The sequence below is a fragment of the Choloepus didactylus genome, chromosome 10 (assembly GCF_015220235.1).
Source record: "Choloepus didactylus isolate mChoDid1 chromosome 10, mChoDid1.pri, whole genome shotgun sequence".
NCBI lineage: Eukaryota > Metazoa > Chordata > Mammalia > Pilosa > Megalonychidae > Choloepus > Choloepus didactylus.
Window position 1 is genome coordinate 22,169,572 of NC_051316.1, and position 22,167 is coordinate 22,191,738.

The 22,167-nt window shown below is 39.0% G+C and overlaps 2 protein-coding genes across 2 annotated transcripts in view; both read right to left on the reverse strand.

The window, feature by feature from the left end:
• Positions 1–22,167, reverse strand: part of LOC119505042 (zinc finger protein 510-like) — a 122,963-nt gene that overhangs the window by 96,484 nt on the left and 4,312 nt on the right. The gene's annotated exons all lie outside the window — the stretch shown is intronic.
• LOC119505041 (zinc finger protein 782-like) overlaps positions 2,140–22,167 on the reverse strand; it is a 32,332-nt gene continuing 12,304 nt past the window's right edge. The window contains exons 5-6 of the mRNA XM_037797738.1: positions 13,456–13,551; positions 2,140–4,866 (exon numbers count right to left, since the gene is read on the reverse strand). Of these exons, the coding sequence (XP_037653666.1) occupies positions 3,134–4,866; positions 13,456–13,551 (1,829 nt within the window). The 3' untranslated portion in view covers positions 2,140–3,133. The remainder of the gene's footprint in view (positions 4,867–13,455; positions 13,552–22,167) is intronic.

Genomic DNA, 22,167 nt, shown 5'->3' on the forward strand with positions numbered 1-22,167 from the left:
GATAAAACTGTTTAAAAAGTAGAAAGAGAGATACAAGTGATGAAGGAAATGTGGAGATAGGGAGGTACCTATCCCCTGTTGGTGGGGAGGTAGAATGGTGCATCCCATCTGGAGGGCAGAGTGGTGGTTCCACAGGAACCTAGTTTTGGGATTGTCATATGGTTCTGCAACCCTGTTACTGGGCGTATACTTGGAAGAACTTTAAGTGGGGACATGAGTGGACATTTGCACACTGGTGTTTGTGACGGCAAAATTCACGATTTGCAATGGATAGAAGTGGCCTAAGGGTACATCAAATGATAAAACAGAATCGTGAACTGTGGTGTATACAAACAATGGAATATTGACTGGCAGCAAGAATGAAGTTGTGAGGTATGCAACTAGGTGAATGGACCTTGAGGACAGTATGCAGAGTGAAATAAGCCAAAAACGAAAAGACAAACATTGTAATGCCTCACTAATATGGACTAATAATAATGTGCAAACTGTGGAATTGAATCTGGGAGCACGGGTTATCAGGGAAAGGCTTATTGTAAAGGTTCCTTGATTGTAATCTTTTACAGCAGCCACATCTATTCATGGGCTCTAACAGTTATTTCTAAACTGAGATGCTGAAATGTGTGACCTGTTTGGTCCCTGGAGCTTCAGAATCTGTGTCACCTGGGACTCAGAGCCAGGGTTCAGTCGCTGTGAGTGTTGGCATTGCCCCTTGCAACAACTGTTAGAGGCTGACAAGGAGATCAGACTTCAATTGAAGATATGAACCAACTGGACTTGACTGAGACTGGAGTAGATCAGGCTAAAGGGGAGAGGATGATATTGACTGTGTTTAAAAACAAAAATCTTCAGCTTCTGTGTGGGACCAAAAGAAGACATGTTTATTGGGTGCAAAATGTATATTTTCTGTAGCACAGTATATAATTTAACTTGCTTTGTCAGTTTAGTCAAACACCATAATTACATGGAACCTTGAATAGGGAGTAAGATCTAATAGGTTTGTACAGGTTAGCATGAAGATATGATACATCCCAGAGTAATTTGGGCAAAGAATAAAAAATATTTGCAAAGCCCCTTTGAGGGACTGGGTAAAAATGTGGAAATATTAAACCTCCCCACCTGAGGAATTCCTACTATTCTCGCAAGCACTGGGGACTACAGTTTAGTAGCCCAAGCCCTCGGTCTTGGGGCTTACCCTTATGAAGCTTGTTACTGCAACAGAGAGACTAGGCTTACTTGTAATTGTGCCTGAGTCACCCCAAGAGAACCTCTTTTATTGCTCAGATGTGGCCTCTCTCTATAAGCCAACATGGCAGGTAGACTCACTGCCTATCCCCCTACGTGGGACATGACTCCCAGAGCTGTAGATCTCTCTGGCAACATGGGGCGTGACTTCTGGGATGAGCGTGGACACAGTGTCGTAGGATTCAGAAAGTCTTCTGGATCAACAGGGGGAAGAGAAATGAAACACAATTAAGTTTCAGTACCTGAGAGGTTTCAAATGGAGCCGAGAGGTCAATCTGGAGGTTACTCTTATGCATTATATAGATATCCCTTTTTAGTTTTTAGTTTATTAGAACAGCTAGAAGGAAATACCTGAAATTTCTGAACTGCAACCCAGCATCCTTGATTCTTGAAGATGATCATATAACTGTATAGCACATATGGTGTGACCATGTGATTGTGACAATCTTATGGTTCACAATCCCATTATCCAGTGCATGGACAGATGAGTAGAAAAATAGGGACAAAGTAAATGAATAATAGGGGTGGAGGGAGGGAATGAGATGTTTGGGTGTTCTTTTTTAAATTTAGTTTTATTCTTATTTTTATTGTCATTTTTTGGATAATGAAAATGTTCAAAAACTGTGCACAACTATGATATTCTGTGAACTGTTGTACACTTTGGATGATTGTATCGTATGTGAATATATTTCAATAAAATTGTAAACTCAATGAACAGATATTCAAGGAGATATCATTTCTTTTTGGTAAAGGATTTCTGATATGTATCAACATATTAATTTCTCCAGATATTTACCTGCTTCGCAATGAAGGATAATTCTGGGACGATATTTAAGATGTCGTCAGGGGTTTGTCATGTGGAATTTTCCGATATACACTGAGTTGCCATGTCTCAGGGAAGTCACAATTGTAAATTTTATTAACCAATGATGAGTATATGTTAGTATCAAGTACATATAAACCTGCAGAAGTTCATCAAAAACAAGTTTATTTCCTTGTCACGCTAAGTCCACCTATGTACATGCAGGAGAAAACTCCGTTCCATAGTCACTCTTTGATCTAGGCCCCTTCTGTCTTGTACTTTCCCATCATAATACATAAGTCCCATGATTTCATTCCCATAATCTCCTTTCCATTCTGACAAGTGACAGGAGAACACAATGAAATTTTCAGAGTATCTTTAATGGGTCTGGTCACTGATTCCTATATTCCACTAGTTAGAGATTAGTGACATGGTATCACTTTGAAGGAGAGGTTGGGAAACTTAGACTTAGTGTGCCACAAGGGAAAAGAGGAAATGGTTACTAGTGGCCAAATAATAGTCATCCGCGATGTTTCTTGGTAAGGCAAATTGAGCATGGATATACTGAAGGGTTTTCCATATCCATTACCTTCATAGGTTCTCCCTGTTGTTCTAATATATTAAAAGGTCCACATTCAACATATTTTCTGCTGTACTGAGAAGGTTGGTTTATAGTTTAGGGTTACCACCCACTTACTACAATCTATTTTCTCAATGGATGATTACTCTTATCTTGAAGGAGTTATGAATCCCGGCACAGTGTTCACATTACTACTTTCTCAGAATTTACTCACAGTGTGAATTTTCTGAAGGCTGAATTCACACAAAATGTTTCCCATATTAATTACCTTTACAGGGTTTTGTTCTTGGGTGAACTCTCTGCTATCTAAGGAGGACTATATTCTCACTGAGACACATTCCATATAAAGTGTATTTCAAGAAGTTCTTTCCTGTGTAAGTTTTCTGATATTTAAAGGTTGATATTTTGCAGAGGAACTTCCAAAGTTCATTTATTCATAGGGTTTCTTTTTTCTGCATGTTCTCTGGTGTTTTATGAGGTATGATTTCCAGCTCCTACTATCCATATGTTTAAACCTTTTGGTGGGCTTTCTGATGTTCTTTAAGGCTTGATTTCTGGCTGAAAGTTTTTCCACATTCATCACATTTGTAGGGTTTCTCCCCAGTGTGAGTTCTCTCATGTATTGTGAGGGTTGATTTCTGCCTAAAAGATTCTCCACACCGATTACAATTATAGGGTTTCTCTCCTGTGTGAGTTCTCTGATGTATTCTTAGAACTGAATTCTGGCTGAAAGCTTTTCCACATTCATTACATTCATAGGGTTTCTCCCCTGTGTGAGTTCTCTGATGTCCACTGAGATTTGATTTCTGCCGAAAAGATTTCCCACATTCATCACATTTATAGGGTTTCTCCCCAGTGTGAGTTCTCTGATGTACTCTGAGATATGATTTCCAGCTGAAAGACTCCCCACATTGACTACATTTAAAGGGTTTTTCCCCTGTGTGAATTCTTTGATGTCCTCTAAGTTGTGACTTCTGACTATAAGCTATCCCACACTGACTACATTTATAAGGTTTCTCCCCTGTGTGAGTTCTATGATGTTTTCTTAGGCCTGACTTCAGTCTGAAAGCTTTTCCACATTCATCACATTTATACGGTCTTTCCCCTGTGTGAGTTGGCTGATGATTCCTTAGGCCTGATATGTAACTGAAAGATTTCCCACATTCATCACATTTATAGGGTTTCTCCCCAGTGTGACTTCTCTGATGTACTCTGAGATATGATTTCTGACTGAAAGACCCTCCACACTGATTACATTTAAAAGGTTTCTCCCCTGTGTGAGTTCTCTGATGTATTATGAGGTGTGACTTATAGTCAAACGATTTCCCACATTCATTACATTCAAAGGGTTTCTCCCCTGTGTGAGTTCTCTGGTGTACTATGAAGGTTGCCTTACAGTTGAAAGATTTCCCAAATTCATTGCATTCAAAGAGTTCCTCCCTTGTGTGAGTTCTCTGATGTATTCTGAGACCTGACTTTGCACTAAAAGCTTTCTCACATCCAATACATCTATAGGGTTTGCCCGCTGTGTGAATTCTCTGTTTCCTTAGCTGTAACTTTTTACTGAAAGCTTTCCCACATTCATGATATTCACAGGGTTTCTCCCCTCGGTAACTTTTTTGAGGCCGAACTGAGACTAAATTCATAGGACAGGATTTTCCAAATTCCTTACACTCATAGGGTTTTTCTCTTATGTGAGTTCTCTGATATACACTGAGAGCTGTCTTGTAGCTGAATGTCTCTCTACATGTGTTATAATCAGAAAATTTCTCTGTTGTGTGACTTTTCTGATGCACGGGAAGGGCTGAATCAGGGCAGAAAATTTTTCCATTTTCAAATGGTTTCACCTCTGTAAGAATTCTTTGATTTTCTCTAAAGTGTGATTTTTGGCTGAAACTTTTCCTTCCTGTATCAATTTTTGGAAGTTGGCTGATCCTACTGAAAGTGCTCCCATTTTCATTATATTTATATTTATTAAGTTCATCATGACTGTTATGCTCTTTAGGAATGTTCTGAGAGACGACAGGAGTAGATGGGCTTAGATCAAGGTAAGTAGGTCTTGCAACGTCACATTTAGAAGGGAATATTCTTGAAGGAAAAATGTTTTTGCTCAGTTTACATGGTGTTCCCAAGATGTTCTCTTGCTCCGTAGTCAATATTTTGTTGGTGAATAAAACTTGCCACCAGTGTTTGCCTTGGTTTTCTGAGCTCTTCTCTATGAGTTCCTCATGTTGGTAGTATTCTACAATCAGAAATTGAAAACGACTTTATGATGCTTAACACTGTTTACGCAATGGGGTTTATATACATATGCCCTATTATCTATTTGACTCCTTGATTTCTGGCTCAGTCTCCCAACAGAAAAATAATACAAAACATTTATTCCCTATATTCCAGTTTATTTATGAAAATAAAACACACCCAAGAAAACCTTTACAAAGTGGAAAAAGGGACTGCAAAGTGGAAATGAATGTCATGTGTATTTGGCATTTTAAAACATAACTCTCAAAATTAATCTACATGCTTCATTTGGAGTTCCCTTTGTTTCATTCTACACATGAACACCAAAACAAATTTATAATGGCACCAACTTACTTATGTCATAGGTCATGTTTTAATTCTTCCTGTACTGTTATTCACAGGAACACAAATGTACAATGAAGTATAAAACTGATGTGTGTAAGTCATTTTTCCATCTGGACTGGATCACTGCTCTAGCCTAGCTGTATTTTATCTGGTGCCTGCATGTATTATGTCAGGGCCATTGAATGAACTGGTCTTGACCATCAAATCTTAACATCCCTTCTTTCAATTTGCTCATTCATTTCCCCCAAACTAATTTTGCTCCTGTCCAATCCTTAATTCGAATTTCCATTTACTTATAAACATATCTAGTTTTCACTGACTGTGAGAACCTTAAGGATCATATGTTTCAACCTGATCAAAGAAACTTTACAAGTATCTTAATTTTTACTTTTTATCATAAATTTCTTGTATATGTTTTACTGCAATTTCCCTGCTGCAAGCCACATTCCATGAGACAAAGTGTCAGGCTTATGCTAAAAACATTTTAAGGCCTTGAGTCCACTCCCTAGGTACCAAAAGATGAAAGACAGAAGAGACATAATTCTGAAAAAGAAAGCTTTACATTAACTGCATGTTCATTATGTGTTCTAGTGACCATTTTACGAGTCCACAGTATTTTCTGCTCTAGTCTCGACAGGTTATTGGTCCCTACTAATTCAATTCCAACGATTATCTTATGTTTATATTCTTTCTCTAGGTATCCTGCATTCCATTCTGGGCACTAGTTAAATCTAGATGCCTTTCAAAGCAAAGCTATTTTCCTAAATGTTTAACAATATTATTTTTTTAAAAGGTTTCTTTTATTTTCATACCAACTTAAGCACCATTTGTTTTAAAATGTGAAAGTGGTTACTGTCGAATTCTTCATTTGTAACAATGGATGCAGGAGAGAATTCATGTATCTGAGACCAAAGATTTTTAAGCAAATTACCATCACTGAAATAAACATGCATCTTAAAACTGATGACATGTCCACACTTAAATAGGCAGCATTTTCCCTTGGTTGTGCTTTAAATAATGGTTTACCTTTTAATCGACAGCAACTTAAATGATAAAATGTATTTTATGCCACTTTGCTTTCCTTACCAAAATGCAACCCTCATTCTGATTTAATTGAATCTGTGTATACATTAAATAAGTAATGAATAGAAAGCAGTGAACCATATAATTGCCCAGGGAGCTCTTTCACACATAAGGGCTAAGACCTAGTGCAACAGGTAATGCTTCAAAAGGTCTAGAAATGTGACTTCGGCATTTGCAGGTAGGGATAGTGTTCCTGAATGAATCAATATGAAATATCTGTTCCAAATTCACTATGGGTTAATCTACATCACGAACCACTGAAAGATCAATAAGAGATTATAACACAGAAAAAAGACTTAAAAATTTTAAATTACTTCATGGTTGTCCATTACCGGAGGAGAAAGACAGCAGAAGAAAATAATTAAAGGGGAAGTAGGAAGGACAGAGGATTTTGATTCATGAGAGAAAATTTAGTTTTGATTTTTACCATATTGAGAAAAAGAAACAATAATACTCCAATAGAGATCCCTAAAGGCACAGAAATGTTGCATGTGAGCAGAAGTAGGGAAAAGCATGTGGAAGTAACAATTTAGTGGTCATCAGTATAAAGTAAAAAAGCTTAAATCTGAACATGGATGAAACAAAGAGGAACTTACTGTATAAGAAGAGGCACAGAGCACAGAGAACAGAGCATTCAGACACAGACACTACAGGAGGAGAAAGAGCCTGTGGGTCTAAATTTACTTTCTCAAGAAATATTCAGTAGAAGCCTATTATGCACGCTATTGCATTCCAGGCACTGGAGAAAAAACTTTAAACAAGGCTCACTAGCTGCGAAGAAGAGCTGATGAGAACTTTGGAGAAAGCATACAACAGAGGAAGGGGGATAACTAGACAGCCTGAGATGAGAGATGTCATTTTAAACAGGGTGATCATGGGAGGCCAGGCTAAGAAGCGGACACTTGTGACAAGATCAAATTCATTTTATTCATTAAAGGAGCAAACACTTTGTCTTGCATACTTGTAGTAAATAGCATCTCCCTCTTATTGGTTTGCCTCCTTCTAACTTTTTTAAAAACAACTAAAAATAATATAAGTGTGCATAAAACTCTTCAATGCATTTCAACAAATGGCAGAAGTCTAACAACTAGTAACCACCATTCAGGTGAAGAAAAAGAAAATGACTGGCTAGAGAAATCCCAGGTATTCCTTCCTGAGCAAAATTTCCTTCATGCTTACAAGGTCACTTCTCTCATGAAATTCATAGTAATTGTTTCCTCACTTTTCTTTTTTTCATCCTATGTATGCAACTCAAAAATAAGTACAATTTACTTTTACCAGTTGCTTTATATAAATGGAATCATAGAGCTTACTATATCCGTTGTTGTCTTCCTTCTATGTTCAACATTGAGGAATTCATCCATTTATTTGCTTTTGGCCACAATTTGGTACATTCCCTTTGCTGTATAATATTATTTCTTTCAGTAAATGCACCACAATTTATTTCTCCATTCATCTGTTGTTGGACACTTGGCTTGTTTTCATTTTGGAACAAAATTCTCACATGCTTCCTGTACCACAGCAGCACACCATTCTCAAGAGAATATACCTAGGACCAGAACTGCCTGATACGCAGTATGTGTATCTTTGCCTATAATCAATAATGCCTACTGATTTCAGAAGTGGTTGCACCAGTTTCAACTCCATAGCAGGGATGAGACTCTCCGATGCTCCACATCCTCATCAACTCCTGATGCTGTCAGATTCTGCCAATCTTATGAAAAAACAATTGTGCAGTTGCATTGTGTTGCAGTTTCATTTTGCATTTATTTCACAACTAATCAGGTTAAACAGCTTTTCCCATGTTTACTGGGCACCTGTATTTCCACTGCAAAAGCTTCTTATTAAGTCTTTTGCCCACGTTTATGCTAGGTTGCCTCACAGATTTTCAGAAGTTCTTCATATAATCTGAAAAATAGTACATACTGTCTTGGTTCTACATATTACAAATAGATTCTGCTATGCTGTGGTTTAACCTTTCAATCTTTTTGTGATAAAAATTCTGAATTTTAATATGCTCTAGTTTACGTCTTTTCTCATAAAATAAATGATTTTCTGGTCTTTAATTGTTCCCTATCCAATGTAAAAAACAGTTCTCTTGTATTTTCTTCTAAAATATTTACAATTTTGCCTCACAAAAACTCAGCCTTTAATACCCCCAAATTGACTTCTGTGGTACAGTGTAAAGCAAGACACAATATGTCATTTTTTATATTAATGGCTTTGCAGCTCTCTGCAATGTCACATTTTTCATAAATCAAGTGTCATTAAAGCACATGTTTGTTTCTGTGCTTTCTATTCTGTTTCATTTGTCTATTCAATTGTCTCTACACATTACTATTTTGTACTGGTTGCAAGAGCTTTACAATATACTTTAATGTCTGGGTGAGAAAATCCTCCTATCTTGCTCGTTTTCAAACATGCTTTAACAATTATTGGGACTTCGTATTTCCATAAAAATTTTAGAATCAGCTTTTCAGGTTTCAAAAAACAAACTGAGGAGGGAGATCTAAGATGGCGGCATGGAGAGGAGTGGAAGCTAGTTAGTCCCCCTGGAACAACTAACATGCAACAAGGAACAGCTAGTAAATAATCCAGAATAACTTCGGGGGGACAAACGTGACTGTGCACTCATCATACACCAACCTGAATTGGGAGGAATGCTCAAGATCGCAGCATAAAATCTGTAAGTAAAAACTGCGGATCCAAGCCGGGAACCCCCCACCCCCCACCCCATGGCCCAAGCTGCAAAGCCTCGTGGAGCCAGAGAGCAGCTCTCTCCGAGCAAGCAAATATAGCACAGCTGACCTCCAACCAGGGTTTTAATTAACAAGTGTGGACTGCTTGATATGAATCCCCAACAAACAGACAGAGACTTTGGGTGAAGACAGACTTTGGAGAGCCAGAGGGTGGCGGCAGACTGGCCCTGAAGGGAGCTTTCTGTTCCTGTTACGGCTCAGTGGAGAAAGCCTCAGTCATTTTCAGTTCCCAGTGCTCTGACCCAGACAAGGGTGACGATAACACAGGCACAGAGAGAACACTGAAATGTTAATGACCTCTCCCTAGGGGGTCTATCTTCCCTAAAAGGAAAGGGGTAGGGCCCAGCTCTACTACCTGCCTACCGTTCAGAACCAGACCCCGGAGCCTGGGGGAAAATAGCCATGGGCCACACCTCTTCACACCAGTCTGGGGCTACAGGCTGACAGGTGCCACCTGCTGGGCAGAGAACACAGTGACCTGAGGCCTCACAGGGTGTACCAATTTTCTAAGACACACCTTCAGGGAAACTGGATACTGAACAGTTCTTTCTTCTGGGACCAGAGGCCATTTTGGTTGGGGAAAATCTGATTGGGGTACCTGAGGAAACCATGCCTAAACAATCGAAAACTACACCCTACACTAAGAGAAATGAAGTTATGGCCCAGTCAAAGGAACAAACTTACACTTCAACTGAGGTACAGGAACTTAAACAACTAACACTAAATCAATTCAAAAAGTTTAGGGAAGATATGGCAAAAGAGATGGACCGTATAATGAAAACATTGGGCATACATAAGGTAGAAATTGAAAGTTCGAAAAACCAACTGGCAGAATCTATGGAAATGAAAGGCACAACATAAGAGATGAAAGATACAATGGAAACATACAACAGCAGATCTCAAGAGGCAGAAGAAAACACCCAGGAACTGGAGAACAAGGCACCTGAAAGCCTACACCCAAAAGAACAGATAGAGAAAAGAATGGAAAAATACAAGCAATGTCTCTGGGAACTTAAGGACAAAACAAAAATCAGGAATGTACGTGTCATTTTGGTGTCCCCGAAGTAGAAGAGAAGGGAAAAGGGGCAGCAGCAATAATAGAGGAAATAATCAATGAAAATTTCCCATCTCTTATGAAAGACATAAAATTACGGATCCAAAAAGCACAGCGTACCTCAAACAGAATAGATCTGAATAGGACTATGCCAAGACACTTAATAATCAGATTATCAAATGTCAAAGATAAAGAGAGAATCCTGAAAGCAGCAAGAGAAAAGCAATCCATCACACACAAAGGAAGCTTGGTAAGACTACATGCAGATTGTTCAATAGAAACCATGGAGGCAAGAAAGAGGAAAGAATTAAGATGGGAAAGGTGGTTCAAAGAGCATTTTGAGAAACTGGGTATTTGAGGAAGTAGGAAACTTGGTTAGATACAAAACTAGTTAATGTCCTGGAGGGTAATAAAAAACTATAACTTTCAGGTTATTTTTTGTACTGGACAAAAAACATCTGAAACTCTACTAGACAAATTTAGGCCTTTAATCAATAATAAAGAGCAAGGCAAACAAAGGTACAGTCCCTGGTCTATACCACCAGTGGGTCAAATCTGGCTGCTGCCTGTTTTTGTAAATAAAGTTTTACTGGAATGCAGGCAAGACCATTCATTTACATATTGTCTAAGGTGCTTTTGAACCCCAAGGACAGAATTGAGGAGTTGACAGAGAGCAAGCATATAGCCCGAAAAGCCTACAATATTTACTATCAAGACCTTTACAGAAGTTTGTTGACTCCCCCTGGAGAATGAAAGAATCCTTGAGAGAGCTTGTTAAACAATGTCCTAGATGTCATTGGAAGGACTAAGCAGTACTCTCTTGGTCTTTTTGGTAAATTTTTAATTATTTTTTTTTTAGGCTTAAAATAAAATCTTGGGCATTTTGAAAAAAAAAACTAATTAGGAATTTATTATTATATTGAATGTATAAACACATCAGAAAGAATTGTGTGTTTTAAAATACAATATCCCAATCTATGAATACTGCCATATTCTTCTATTGTAGTTTAGTTTACCGCCTCTCAAATACTTTTAGAAAAATTATTTAGATATATTACATGTCTTTCATTATATCTATTTCAAAATATTTTTGCCACTGTATTGCTAGGTGTATCTTCATAATCTTTTCTTAATGCAGCTATTTCCCTTTTCTAGTTGAGGATAGTTATTTTACATAATTATTTTGATTCCAGAACCACTTTTGGCCTTGTAATTTATAACATCATAGTTTATCTTGATTACTCCTTTTGCTTTGCTTAGTCTACTTTTAAAACTTCCTTACTTTTTATTATAAGTATGTGAGTCTAAAATTTCCTTCTAAGTTCTTTATTGCTCAAAGGGTCCACCTAATTCCCATGATTCTCATTTTTATAACTTTCTGGATATCGTACAGTATTAATTTTTATTTACCCTTTGATCAAATAGGTTTTTAAAAGATATATATTCATTATTGGTTTCAAGATAGACATTTAAATTTTTTTATATTTATAGGTTTTATTGAGCAATATTCCTACTTTGTGGAAATAACTGAAGTTTGCCTAAAGTACCTTACATTTTGTGACTGTTCCAATGTCACGTAATAGAAGGTTTGTTTTTTGTTTTCAGAGTACAGAGCTTTGAAAGACATATCAGATTCATTTTATGAAATGTAGTATTTACAACTTTAAGAACAGTTGTCAGCAAACTTTTTCTGTAAAGGTTCAGAGAGAACTATTTTGGGCTTTGCTGTTCATGTGGCTTTTTTTTTTGCAAGTATTCAATTCTGTCTTGTAGTTCAAATGTATAAATGAGTAGGCATGGCTGTGTTCCAATAAACCTGAGGGCCGTACTTTGCCAAGCAGTATTTTAGAGTCTCAGTTTTTGTCTATTGGCTCTGATATGAAATTAGTGTACATTAAGGTGTACTCTGTCCAATGTGTTTCTATCTTTCCTTATTTCTTGTAGATTTTTTGTTGTGTGAATCTTGATGATAATTTATTTGGTACACACTTAATCAAAACTTTTATCGTCCTTTTAAATTGTCTTCTTTAGCATTATCAAAATGCCCTTTCTCTCATCTGTTTTTTGACCCAAATTGAACCTTAAGTAGAAGTTACATAAATTAACCCTGAATTATTATTGGTTTAAGAATTCACAACTGTATTTCCAACTTTCTAAAATATGTTTTAGGTGTATCTCTGATACAATCTGATAACATTTTCTTTTAATGATTACCTTTAATCCATTTACCTTAGTCGACAGGGCAAATATGTTTCCCTTACTATATGTTACACTGCATGTTTGCAGAACTTTTGTGCAGAAAAGAGTTATCATAGAAGGTTTGAGGCTACTATCCTTAAAAAGGCCTGTTTGCATGGTTGGCTCCTAGCTGGCATCTGGGAACTTAGATTTCAGGTTTCCAACATTCCCAGAGCTTATAAAAGTGACTCACTGTGCCAAAACTGAAAAGTGTGATTTATGCTAAAGACTTGTTTTCCTTCTTGGAGCCTGCAACTTTGATAGATACTAGATACATGGGAGCCTACATGAACAACCCCCATTAAAAACCCTGGGCAGTGAGTCTCTAATGAGCTCCCCCACTGGGCAACATTTCACACATACTGTCACAACATGTTGCTGAGGATTAAGCATGTTCTGTGTGACTCTACTGGGAGAGGACTCTTGGAAGCTTGTGACTAGATTCCTCTGGACTTCACCTCATATGTCTTTTCCTTTTGCAGATTTTGCTTTGTATCCTCTCATTTTAATAAATCTTAGCAATAAATATGACTATTTGTTGAGTCCTGTGAGTTCCCCTTGTGAATCATAATACTTGGGGATGGTCCTGGGAATCATGATATAGCTTTCTAAAAAACATTTCTAGTAATTGTGCTCTGTTAAGTGTATTTATGTTCAAATAATTAGGAAGGTTGTATTTGGCTCTAGTAGTTATCCTTATAATTACAATATTGTGCAATTCCTCAATTACTTACTCATTTAGATGGCATCTAATAATTCCCCATTATATAATGACAAGATTGTTTCCTTGCTCTTTCTGATCCTTTAACTCCCAATTTAGTTGGTTTAATAACATTAGCTTTTTTATTTTTATTTTAAATATAGACCTATCACTTAATTTTTCAGCTTTAAATGATATACTTAATGCCTACAGTTTCAAGATGGGAAATCGACATGCTTAAACGCCATCTCTTTTGTTAGATCTTCCTTCCACATTTTACTGGATACTTTATTTCTAAAATGCCAATAAAGGCTTCTACAAGGAAGGTACTGAAAAATGAAACTGCCACTTCTATTGATCACTTTGGGTCTGAATTCCTTGGATACCTTCTGCCAGTACTAAATAACTCACCTGTATAACTCCTGTTTAGAAATTCTTCCTCTAATAAACATGGGTCCTCTCCTTTTTCCAATGTGAAGATCAATTCTGGTTTTGTAAAGCAGTATCCTGTAAATTGGAAATGATTTAGAACTTGACTGAGTTGCATGGGCTTCACTGGCTTTGAATGTGACAGAATGCACAGTTCAGAAGTGGCATGCTAAACAGGCTCATTTTCGCTTTATGGGGAGAGTGACAACAGTATATATTTTCTTCTGCTATAAAAGGACCAATCTCCTTAAATCCCTGAATCACAAACCCAAGTAATAGTGAACTTTAACATAGGACAACCTATTGGGCTTCAAAGAGGGGATTTCCAAGGAATGTCCATTGCTGGCTATGGCCAAGGAACTCATTTAACCCACTATAACGTACATCTAGAAAACCATGCAAAATATATGAAAGAATAGCTTTTAGACATTGGACAACAGGCAATGCAAAACAGGGATTCTTGAAAATAGGGAAACAAATAACATGAGGCCTAAGATAATCACAGATAATTGCTAAGTTCTCAAAAGATAGCATATAAAGGACTTCCAAAATAGAGCCTGGCAGGCTCAGTAAGTGAGGACACAGAATTGGAGGTTTAGGAAAGCTATAACAACTAGTATTTGTGGGGTAAAATATCAGAGAAGAGTTCTATGGAGAGAGTGCATCTTAGAGATCTGCAGAAGGTTCTCTTTGAGTCTTTGGCTGAGCACTGATTTGTGCATGCATGTAAGGAAACTACCCAAGGTTGGGGAAGGAACTACTGGAAAGGAGTAGGCTGAAAAATCACTAAGGCACACACAGAGATGGAATATTTCTGATCTTGCCAGCCAAGGTTGAAAGGCCTCCTAATATCAGAAGGGAACTGCCTAATTACTGCTAGACTAAAGCGAGCTCTGAATCCAGGAAAGTTTAAAAGCAAATCTTGAAAGGATCAAACTAATTCCAAGTATCTTAACTGCATTGCAGAAATGGCCCCCAAATATTTAAAAGAATATCAGAAATCCCAGCACTCAACAACGGAAAAAAAGGACATCAAGCACAGAATTAAAAATTACCAGGTAGGAATAGAAGCAGGATATATAACTCTTTAGAGAGAAAAATCAACCAATTGCAATAGAATAAGAAATGACACATGGGATAAAATTGGCAGTTAGGGTCATTAAAACAGCAATTATACTCCATGTATTTAAGAAGACGGAAAAACCATGGATATGATGAGAATAGGAAAAAAAAAGTTACAAAAAGCTCCACACTGAAATTCTAGATATAAAAATAAAATATCTGAAAAGAGAAAGCAAACCAACCAACCAACCAACAAACAAGAAAACACTGGAAATAATTAGTAACAGTAGATACCAAATAAGAAAAGATAAATAACATCAACAGACTGGCGAATTTATAAACAGAGCATCAATGACCTGTGGGATAATATTAAGCAGTCCAACATGTGTATGACTGGGTTTCCAGAGGAAAAAGAGGAGGAGGATAGAAGAAAATAGTTAAATAATGGCCACAATATTTCAATTTTGATGATGCATATAAACCCACAGATCTAAAGCTAAATGAATGCCAAGCTGAAGAAATATGAAGAAATTCATACTAAAGTATATTACAATCAAATTTTTAAAAACTAGTGACAAAGAGAAAATCTTAAGTAGAGTGAAAAAAGACATAATATGTGGAGGAACAAAAATAAAATGAAAGCCAACTTTTTATCAGAAATTATGCATGCCAGAAGACAATGAAGTGACACTTTTAAAAACTGAGAGAAAAAGTCAACCTAGCAAATACGTTTTCAAACAACCAAAGCTGAAAATATTTCACATCACCTTATGTGTATTACCAAAAGAGTTTAAAGAAATTCTTCAGAAAGAAGAAAAACGATACCAGATGGAAACTTAGATCTATACAAAGAAAGAACACCATAAACTGGGAACATGAGGAAACTTTTAGAACTCTTTTCAAAAGACAATTGAAAATTGAAAACAAAAATGATAACAATGTATTTGGGATTTATAACATATATAATAAGTAAAATGTATGATAAAACAGCACAAAAGATGAAAGAAAACGGAAGAAAGGTATTCTAAGATTCTTCTAACTTTTGTGAAGTGATAAAATATTACTTGAAGGTATACTATAATAAGTTTAAGATTGAAAGAAGAAAAACAGGAAGAAATAGACAGGAAAAATAGTTAGCAAATACTTATAATGGTGTAAAATAAACTGTATTTTGTACTTCATCATCATGCCTGGGCTAGTTATACATTCCCCGTTTGAGCCACCACTCCAATTAGTTCCTGCCTTGGGTGTAACAGCAACTAGCAAGGCATGTGCCTCTGTATGGCTTGAACGATAAAAGAACTGCCCTCAGTGTCCCCAAAAGGCCCTCACCACTTCTGCCCTTTGTGCCGCAAAGTTTAAAACTGCCAGTCCCCAGCATCCATGGGAAAACCCCACTACCCCTCCATGGGCCAGATAGACAAGGGCTGGGGACACAGATGCATTCCCCCTCCATCCTCCACTGACCTCGGTGGGAACCTAGGTTGGGTAAGCCCTGGCCCCCTACCAACTTCATTCTTCCCTCTCCCCCTCCAGGCCATTTGATCTAATAAAGCCATCTTTGCTTGCATTCCTGGCTGTTGACTATCTGAGTTTACGTTTCTTCACCCAAAGAACTTCCAGATAGCATACAAAATAATTGGTGGGCAAGCAGAATGATTTGGCACTGACTGAGAGCAGCCAGGTGGGAATGCATTTAGTCTGCTCTGGGCTGTCTTAAGTGTTTAGCACCATTTGGGAAGGCTCCACCATTTGCTGGCATTCATTGGCACCACTTTATATGGCTCCCTTCTGTGTCTGTCTGTGGATCTATTAAAGGCCTGCAGAGAGGCATGGGCTGGCTCCCTGGACACTGCTTAATTCAGCTGCCTGCCTTAGTGGGGCAAGAAGGGGGACAAGGATCTCTAGCACTCCCTGTAAAGGTGCACAGGACTAGGTGAAACCAGTGAAAATTTGGTATAAGTTAATTGGTTGTTGTCCTGTGAAGACACACAAAGATACAGAAAAGGCCATTACCAGGTCTATGTGCCATAGGACACCCATGGGGTAAGGACTCACAGGCCTCCTGTCAGCTGTGTCTGCCAAATCACCCAGAGGCCCAAGAATGGCACAGTATTGAGATGAGAGCTTCTGTTGGTTAGTTCTCTGAGCTGTGTCTGCCAAATCCTATCCAAGGGTAGGATACCATCCTCTGGGTTCAGGAACTATTTCCCCTGCCAGAACACACAGGGAGGGGGCATACTCTCAACCAGGACAACACGGCACCTTTAACAAAGGGAAGCAAGGGTTTACAATCCTCATATTGCTGCTTTCACTTTTCATCACCTGAACTGTGGGCTACAGAGAGTCCAGTTTTTTGGTCACAATAGGCCAAAGATCTCATGGGCAAATGCAAGGAACCCATGCACATTGTGCTGGCTCCACCTAAGAGTTCTGTTTCAGTTTGGTGAAGCTGCAGAATGTAATATACCAGAAATGGGCTGGCTTTTACAAAAGGGATTTATTAACTTACAATTTACAGTTCTTAGGCCGTGAAAATGTCTAAATTAAGGCATCAACAGGATGATACTTGAACTCTGAAGACAGGCTGCTGGCATCTAGGACACGTCTATCACATGGGAAGACACATGGCTGGCATCTGCTGGTCCTTTGCTCCCAGGTTTCATTGCTTTTAGCTTCTGGTTCCAGTGGACTCCTCCATGAGCTCTCTGTGGGTCCTCTCTTAGCTTCTCTGGGGCTTTTTCTTTCTCTGTGCTTCTCTTGCTTTCATCTCTCCTGTCCTCTAATATAGGACTCCAGTAAAAGGATTAAGACCCACTTTGAATGGGCTGGGTCACATCTCAATTGAAATAACCTAACCAAAAGGTACCACCCACAGGAATGGATTAAAAGAACACGGCCTTTTCTGGGGTACATAACAGCTCCAAACTACCACAAGCCCCAGTGAGGTTTACCAACTACCGAAGAAATGAAAGACAAGCCCAAGGTACCTGGGCTTTGCTGAGCTCTGCATCGTTATCAGTATGCTAAAATGCTAGTCTTAGGAGTCCTGGATCTTGGAGCCTTGCTCAATGATCTGACAATCCTGGCATTAATAGCTGCGGCCCCAACCCCTCTGAAATCCATTGGGACACCCTGGAAAGAGAAGCAGCAGAACATGAGACAGAGCGAAGGGACTCCCAAATTTTTCTGGTAACAACCTATAAGATCAAATGAACCCTGGATAGGGAGGATAATGAAACTGAAACTAGAAATATTACCAGACTAGAAATTCAAACCATTCTTACGGATTTTGTTCAGAAGGGAGAAATGGCAGCTGACTAGTCACTAAGGGTATTTCAACATGGGTCCAAATTATTAGTTACCCCCAGGAAATAAAGCAATTGGCTAATATCATTAAAGACTCTGAGCCCCTCCCCTATTGACTTAAAAAAAAAAAAAAAAAGACACAGCCATCCACAGTGGGTATAACACAGATGCCCACTGGCAAACAATTAATGAGGCCCCATTGTTACTTAAAAAGACTGAGATGATGCAATGTGCATAGCATTTTTTGAGAATTCAGAAAAAAGAGACCCACAGTTCATCTCCAAACCTCAGGCCACCCCTACTCTGACACCAACAGTGGAAAATTTTCTTATGGGGATTCTCCCTCTCCCCAAATTACTGGACAGCATTGCTCAATCTTATCAGCATAGACCATACTGTCTGTGAGGCTATGGGTATGGTGGAGCTTTAGTGGCAGAATATGATGGGGATTCACATCAGAGGCACAGATCCTGGCTTATCAGGCCCAGGAGGCCACCCAACAGGGGTCCACCACCTCTTTCTCCTGCCTATAAAAAACCCAGTCTCCTGCTCCCCCTGGGAGTTGTGACTATTGGAACAATTCTTATTAAACAGCTACCCCTAATGGTTGCACTTTTGGCTCTTACTTTCCCCACTAGAAGTACAGATGCTTTCATGTGTTGGCTGGAATAAGATCAAATCTTAATTGGCTCCCTTGAGGGACCAATGGGAACCCAGTGGAACTCCCCCTGCCAATCAAGGAGATAAAAACCACAATATCACCTGAAACAAGGTACTGTGGGGCTCTGGCTTATAATGCAATACCTCCTCAAAGAGGGAGTCATTATACCTACCATCTCCCCATATAAGAAGAACCCTCATCGGCCAGTTCTTAAAGCCTCCACCAATAAAGGATGAATAACCATCAGTTATATGCACCTTAATGTTCAAATCCTGCTCCTATTCCCAATATCATCTTTAAAAAAAGAAAAAAAAAATCCTAACTGTTGCTGCCAAGACCTTAACATAGTCTTTTAAAAACCGCTTACTAATGGCACTATATAGCTGAATCCGACAAAGAGGAAACTGTAAAGAGGGCTTCCTAGAGGACCTAGCACACTAACATATCATTTACAAAAGCGAGACTGAGCAATTGCACTCCATAAAATACAAGGGTCATAACACTCTGTCAAATTCCTGGGCATCGTCTGGTCTCCTGACGGCAGCAAGATTCCCACCACCGTCAAACACAAGTCCACTTCCCATATCTCTCACTCTCACTACAGCCCATAAACAAAATCATAAGTACATCTGCAGTTTTCAGCTGGGAAGAGTCTCAAAAATGCACCTTAGTATTGGCACAATAGACCATTTCCCATGCCATGCCCCTGTCCCACTGGGAATGGATTTTAGATTAGAAGTCTTCACTATCTCCAAATACGCCTCTTGGAGTCCTTGGTCTATGCACGGCAAATCCCGGCTGCTTATCATGCTCTTCTAAAAAATGAAGGTGCTTACAGGACCACGACTGGTCGGCCTGCACAAGCAGACTCCCATAACGCCATGGGTGAGAGAGAATTCCCAGCAGAAACTCACTATGGCCACACGCCTCACTAGTGATATGGAAATGGTACATACAGGAAAAGGTTAAACTTGACAAACAGGGACTTCCCAAACTGCAGGAGGATGTGGCTTCCCCAATGCTTAGTCCCTTGCCCACAGATCTAGCCAAGTGGGGAGCCCTTCCGGACCAACTCTCTGACTTGGAAAGGGAGTTGGTATATCTCACTGCTGGCAACATTATCATCATAAGCAATGCAGCGTGCTAGAGGGCCACAGCCTATCTCCTGACCTCAGATAGTATACCTATCCAAGATGGCTGTTTGGGGTCTGCACAGCACGTAGAGCTGAGAATGGTCCAGTTATACCTCCAGGATACTCTCAGCTGCCAGTTGTCCAATCTCCGAAACCTTACTGATTCTTGGGCTGTGGCCAAAGGGCTGGCAGAAGGGTCAGGCAATGGAAACAAAATAATTTTCTGAGGCAACAAAGGCCCTCATGGGGGAGGGGGGTCCACATTTGCAAAAAGCACACAGCCTCACCCATTTCTACACATGCTCGACTCACCACACTGGAATTACTATCCAATGACACTACTGATAATCTATCTAAAATTCATTCTTACACAGCATATCTGGCATGTTCCTCAGAGACTGCCCACTCAGGCCCCCAAAGCTTCCCCTACCAATAGTCTGGGCCCATAGCACTGCAGGACTCAAGGGCTCCTCTGCCCTGGTGGAGGGGACACATAAAAAGGAATTGCTTCTAGGCCCATCTCTGACCCACATAGTTACTAAAGGCTGTGACTTGTGCTCCAAAATCAAATATTAGTATCCCATAGATGTGGTCACATTCCACGGGGTGGGGATAAATCATTCTCCCACTCCCACATTAATTACCTGGGACCACTTCCCATCACTGCCAGAGCCACCAGGAATTTGAGATTATAGATCCCAAATGGGGAATGATCTGAGTTATATTTAGAAGTGAAGAAAAACGACGTGTGGTAGATGCCAGCCTCATCACAAAACGACCTCCTTTTACCCGCCATGAGTGCCTACAAGATACAACACCCAGCTAGCAAACACCAGACACAGAGCAAGTATTATACAACCTCTCAGCACAGGGAAACAACTCTCTACTGAGGAATCTCATAATGAAGATGCTGACTTCTCTCTACGAAAGGATTTGGCAGATGTGAAGCCTTGCTGCTCTCATATACCACCTGATGCTTTCATTACTTATAGTGAAGAAGCAGTTATTCCTTCAGCTATAAAGGCCTATTTAACAAAACTTTTACCCAAAAATATTCAAGTACAATTTCTGAATTCTAGAAACTGAAAAGGCCTTACTATAATAACTGGGACAGATGATCCATACCCTTCGAGTTGTATACTGGAAGACTGTACTGAGGGAGAGGCTAAACAAGTCCAAGTAAAAAAGGAGGAAGTGAGGGGCATGATGTAATGGCTAAACTAATTACAGAATGAAATAAGAAAACTATATGAATAAGTTAGATATAAGTACTAGTTATCTTCTAATTCTTAGATTTTATATAAGTAAAAGGTGTGTTATATTGCTCTTACAGAATTCATAGCTTAATCAGTAGAAATATTTTCAGTAAAGTTTTGCAAACATTCAAGGTTAAGCTTTAATCTCTAATAATGCTATGAATACCCTCTTTTGTTTTTGACTCACCCATGGGTTACCACCTACATTACCTGTGGTTCAAACATAAAAATAAAATATGATTTAACTGAATGTTTCCTAAGTCAAGGCTCTATAAATACTCGGTAACTTAAATTGGAGGGGTCTTCTGGTCTCATATCCAACTATATCTCGAAGAGTAGAAGTCCCCAGGTTTGGTAATGTATCTATTTTTACACAGTAAACTTGTTCCTTTAACCTTATGTGCTCCTTTAGTAAAAAAAAGTTGAATTCTTGCCTTGAGTGCTCTTTACTTTTCAACTATCATCTGAGTGACGGGTTACTTGATGAAGCCCAAGCCAACTGAAGCACAAGCTGATAAGGCTAAGGTCTTTTCTAACACAGATCACAGGTTTGAGATATAAAGAGACAAACCAATAAAACATGACACAACAGCACTCCCAGAAGCCAGTCCTCGTCCACTGGTGCAATGTCAATGTCCACCCTGGCTCTGGGTTTTAGTATTTTTACTGGCTGCATGGGTCATAAGCTTACTTACTGACCTACAAGGCCTCACCATGCAGGCCCAGGAATGCTCAAACAAAACTCAGCTAATCCTAAAACTGTACCTAGAGGAGATTGTTGGCTGTTGTTCCTCAATCACCCACACCCAAAATGCCATGGGGCATGGCTAATGACTCAAAGCTACCCAATCTATATATCAAATGGGCCCACTGGCATAAATAGGTCCAATGCATAAATGATTCTTAACCCAGCATATCCTAAATAAGATTCTCATACAGCAGCAATGGCCTCATGAGTATAATCAAACCAAACCTGCATGGCTCATTGCTCTCTACAGGGAAGTGCAGGTGACTGTGTGGGAACCTGTAGCCAAAGCCTTCACTAGGTGCATCCTAGATGACTTTCTAAAAGTCACAGAACACTATGATGACAACCATTTCACAAAACCTAAAGAGATATCATGACTGGGGTTGCACAGGGTCTTTAAAAATTCCCCATCCTTTATGGATTGCTACTTGGGAGCAAGACACATGCCAGGGCTGCCCTCTGGTAATTATTATGTGACCTCGGATGACACTGCCCCAGCCCATTATCTCATCCCTGAGAGGACTT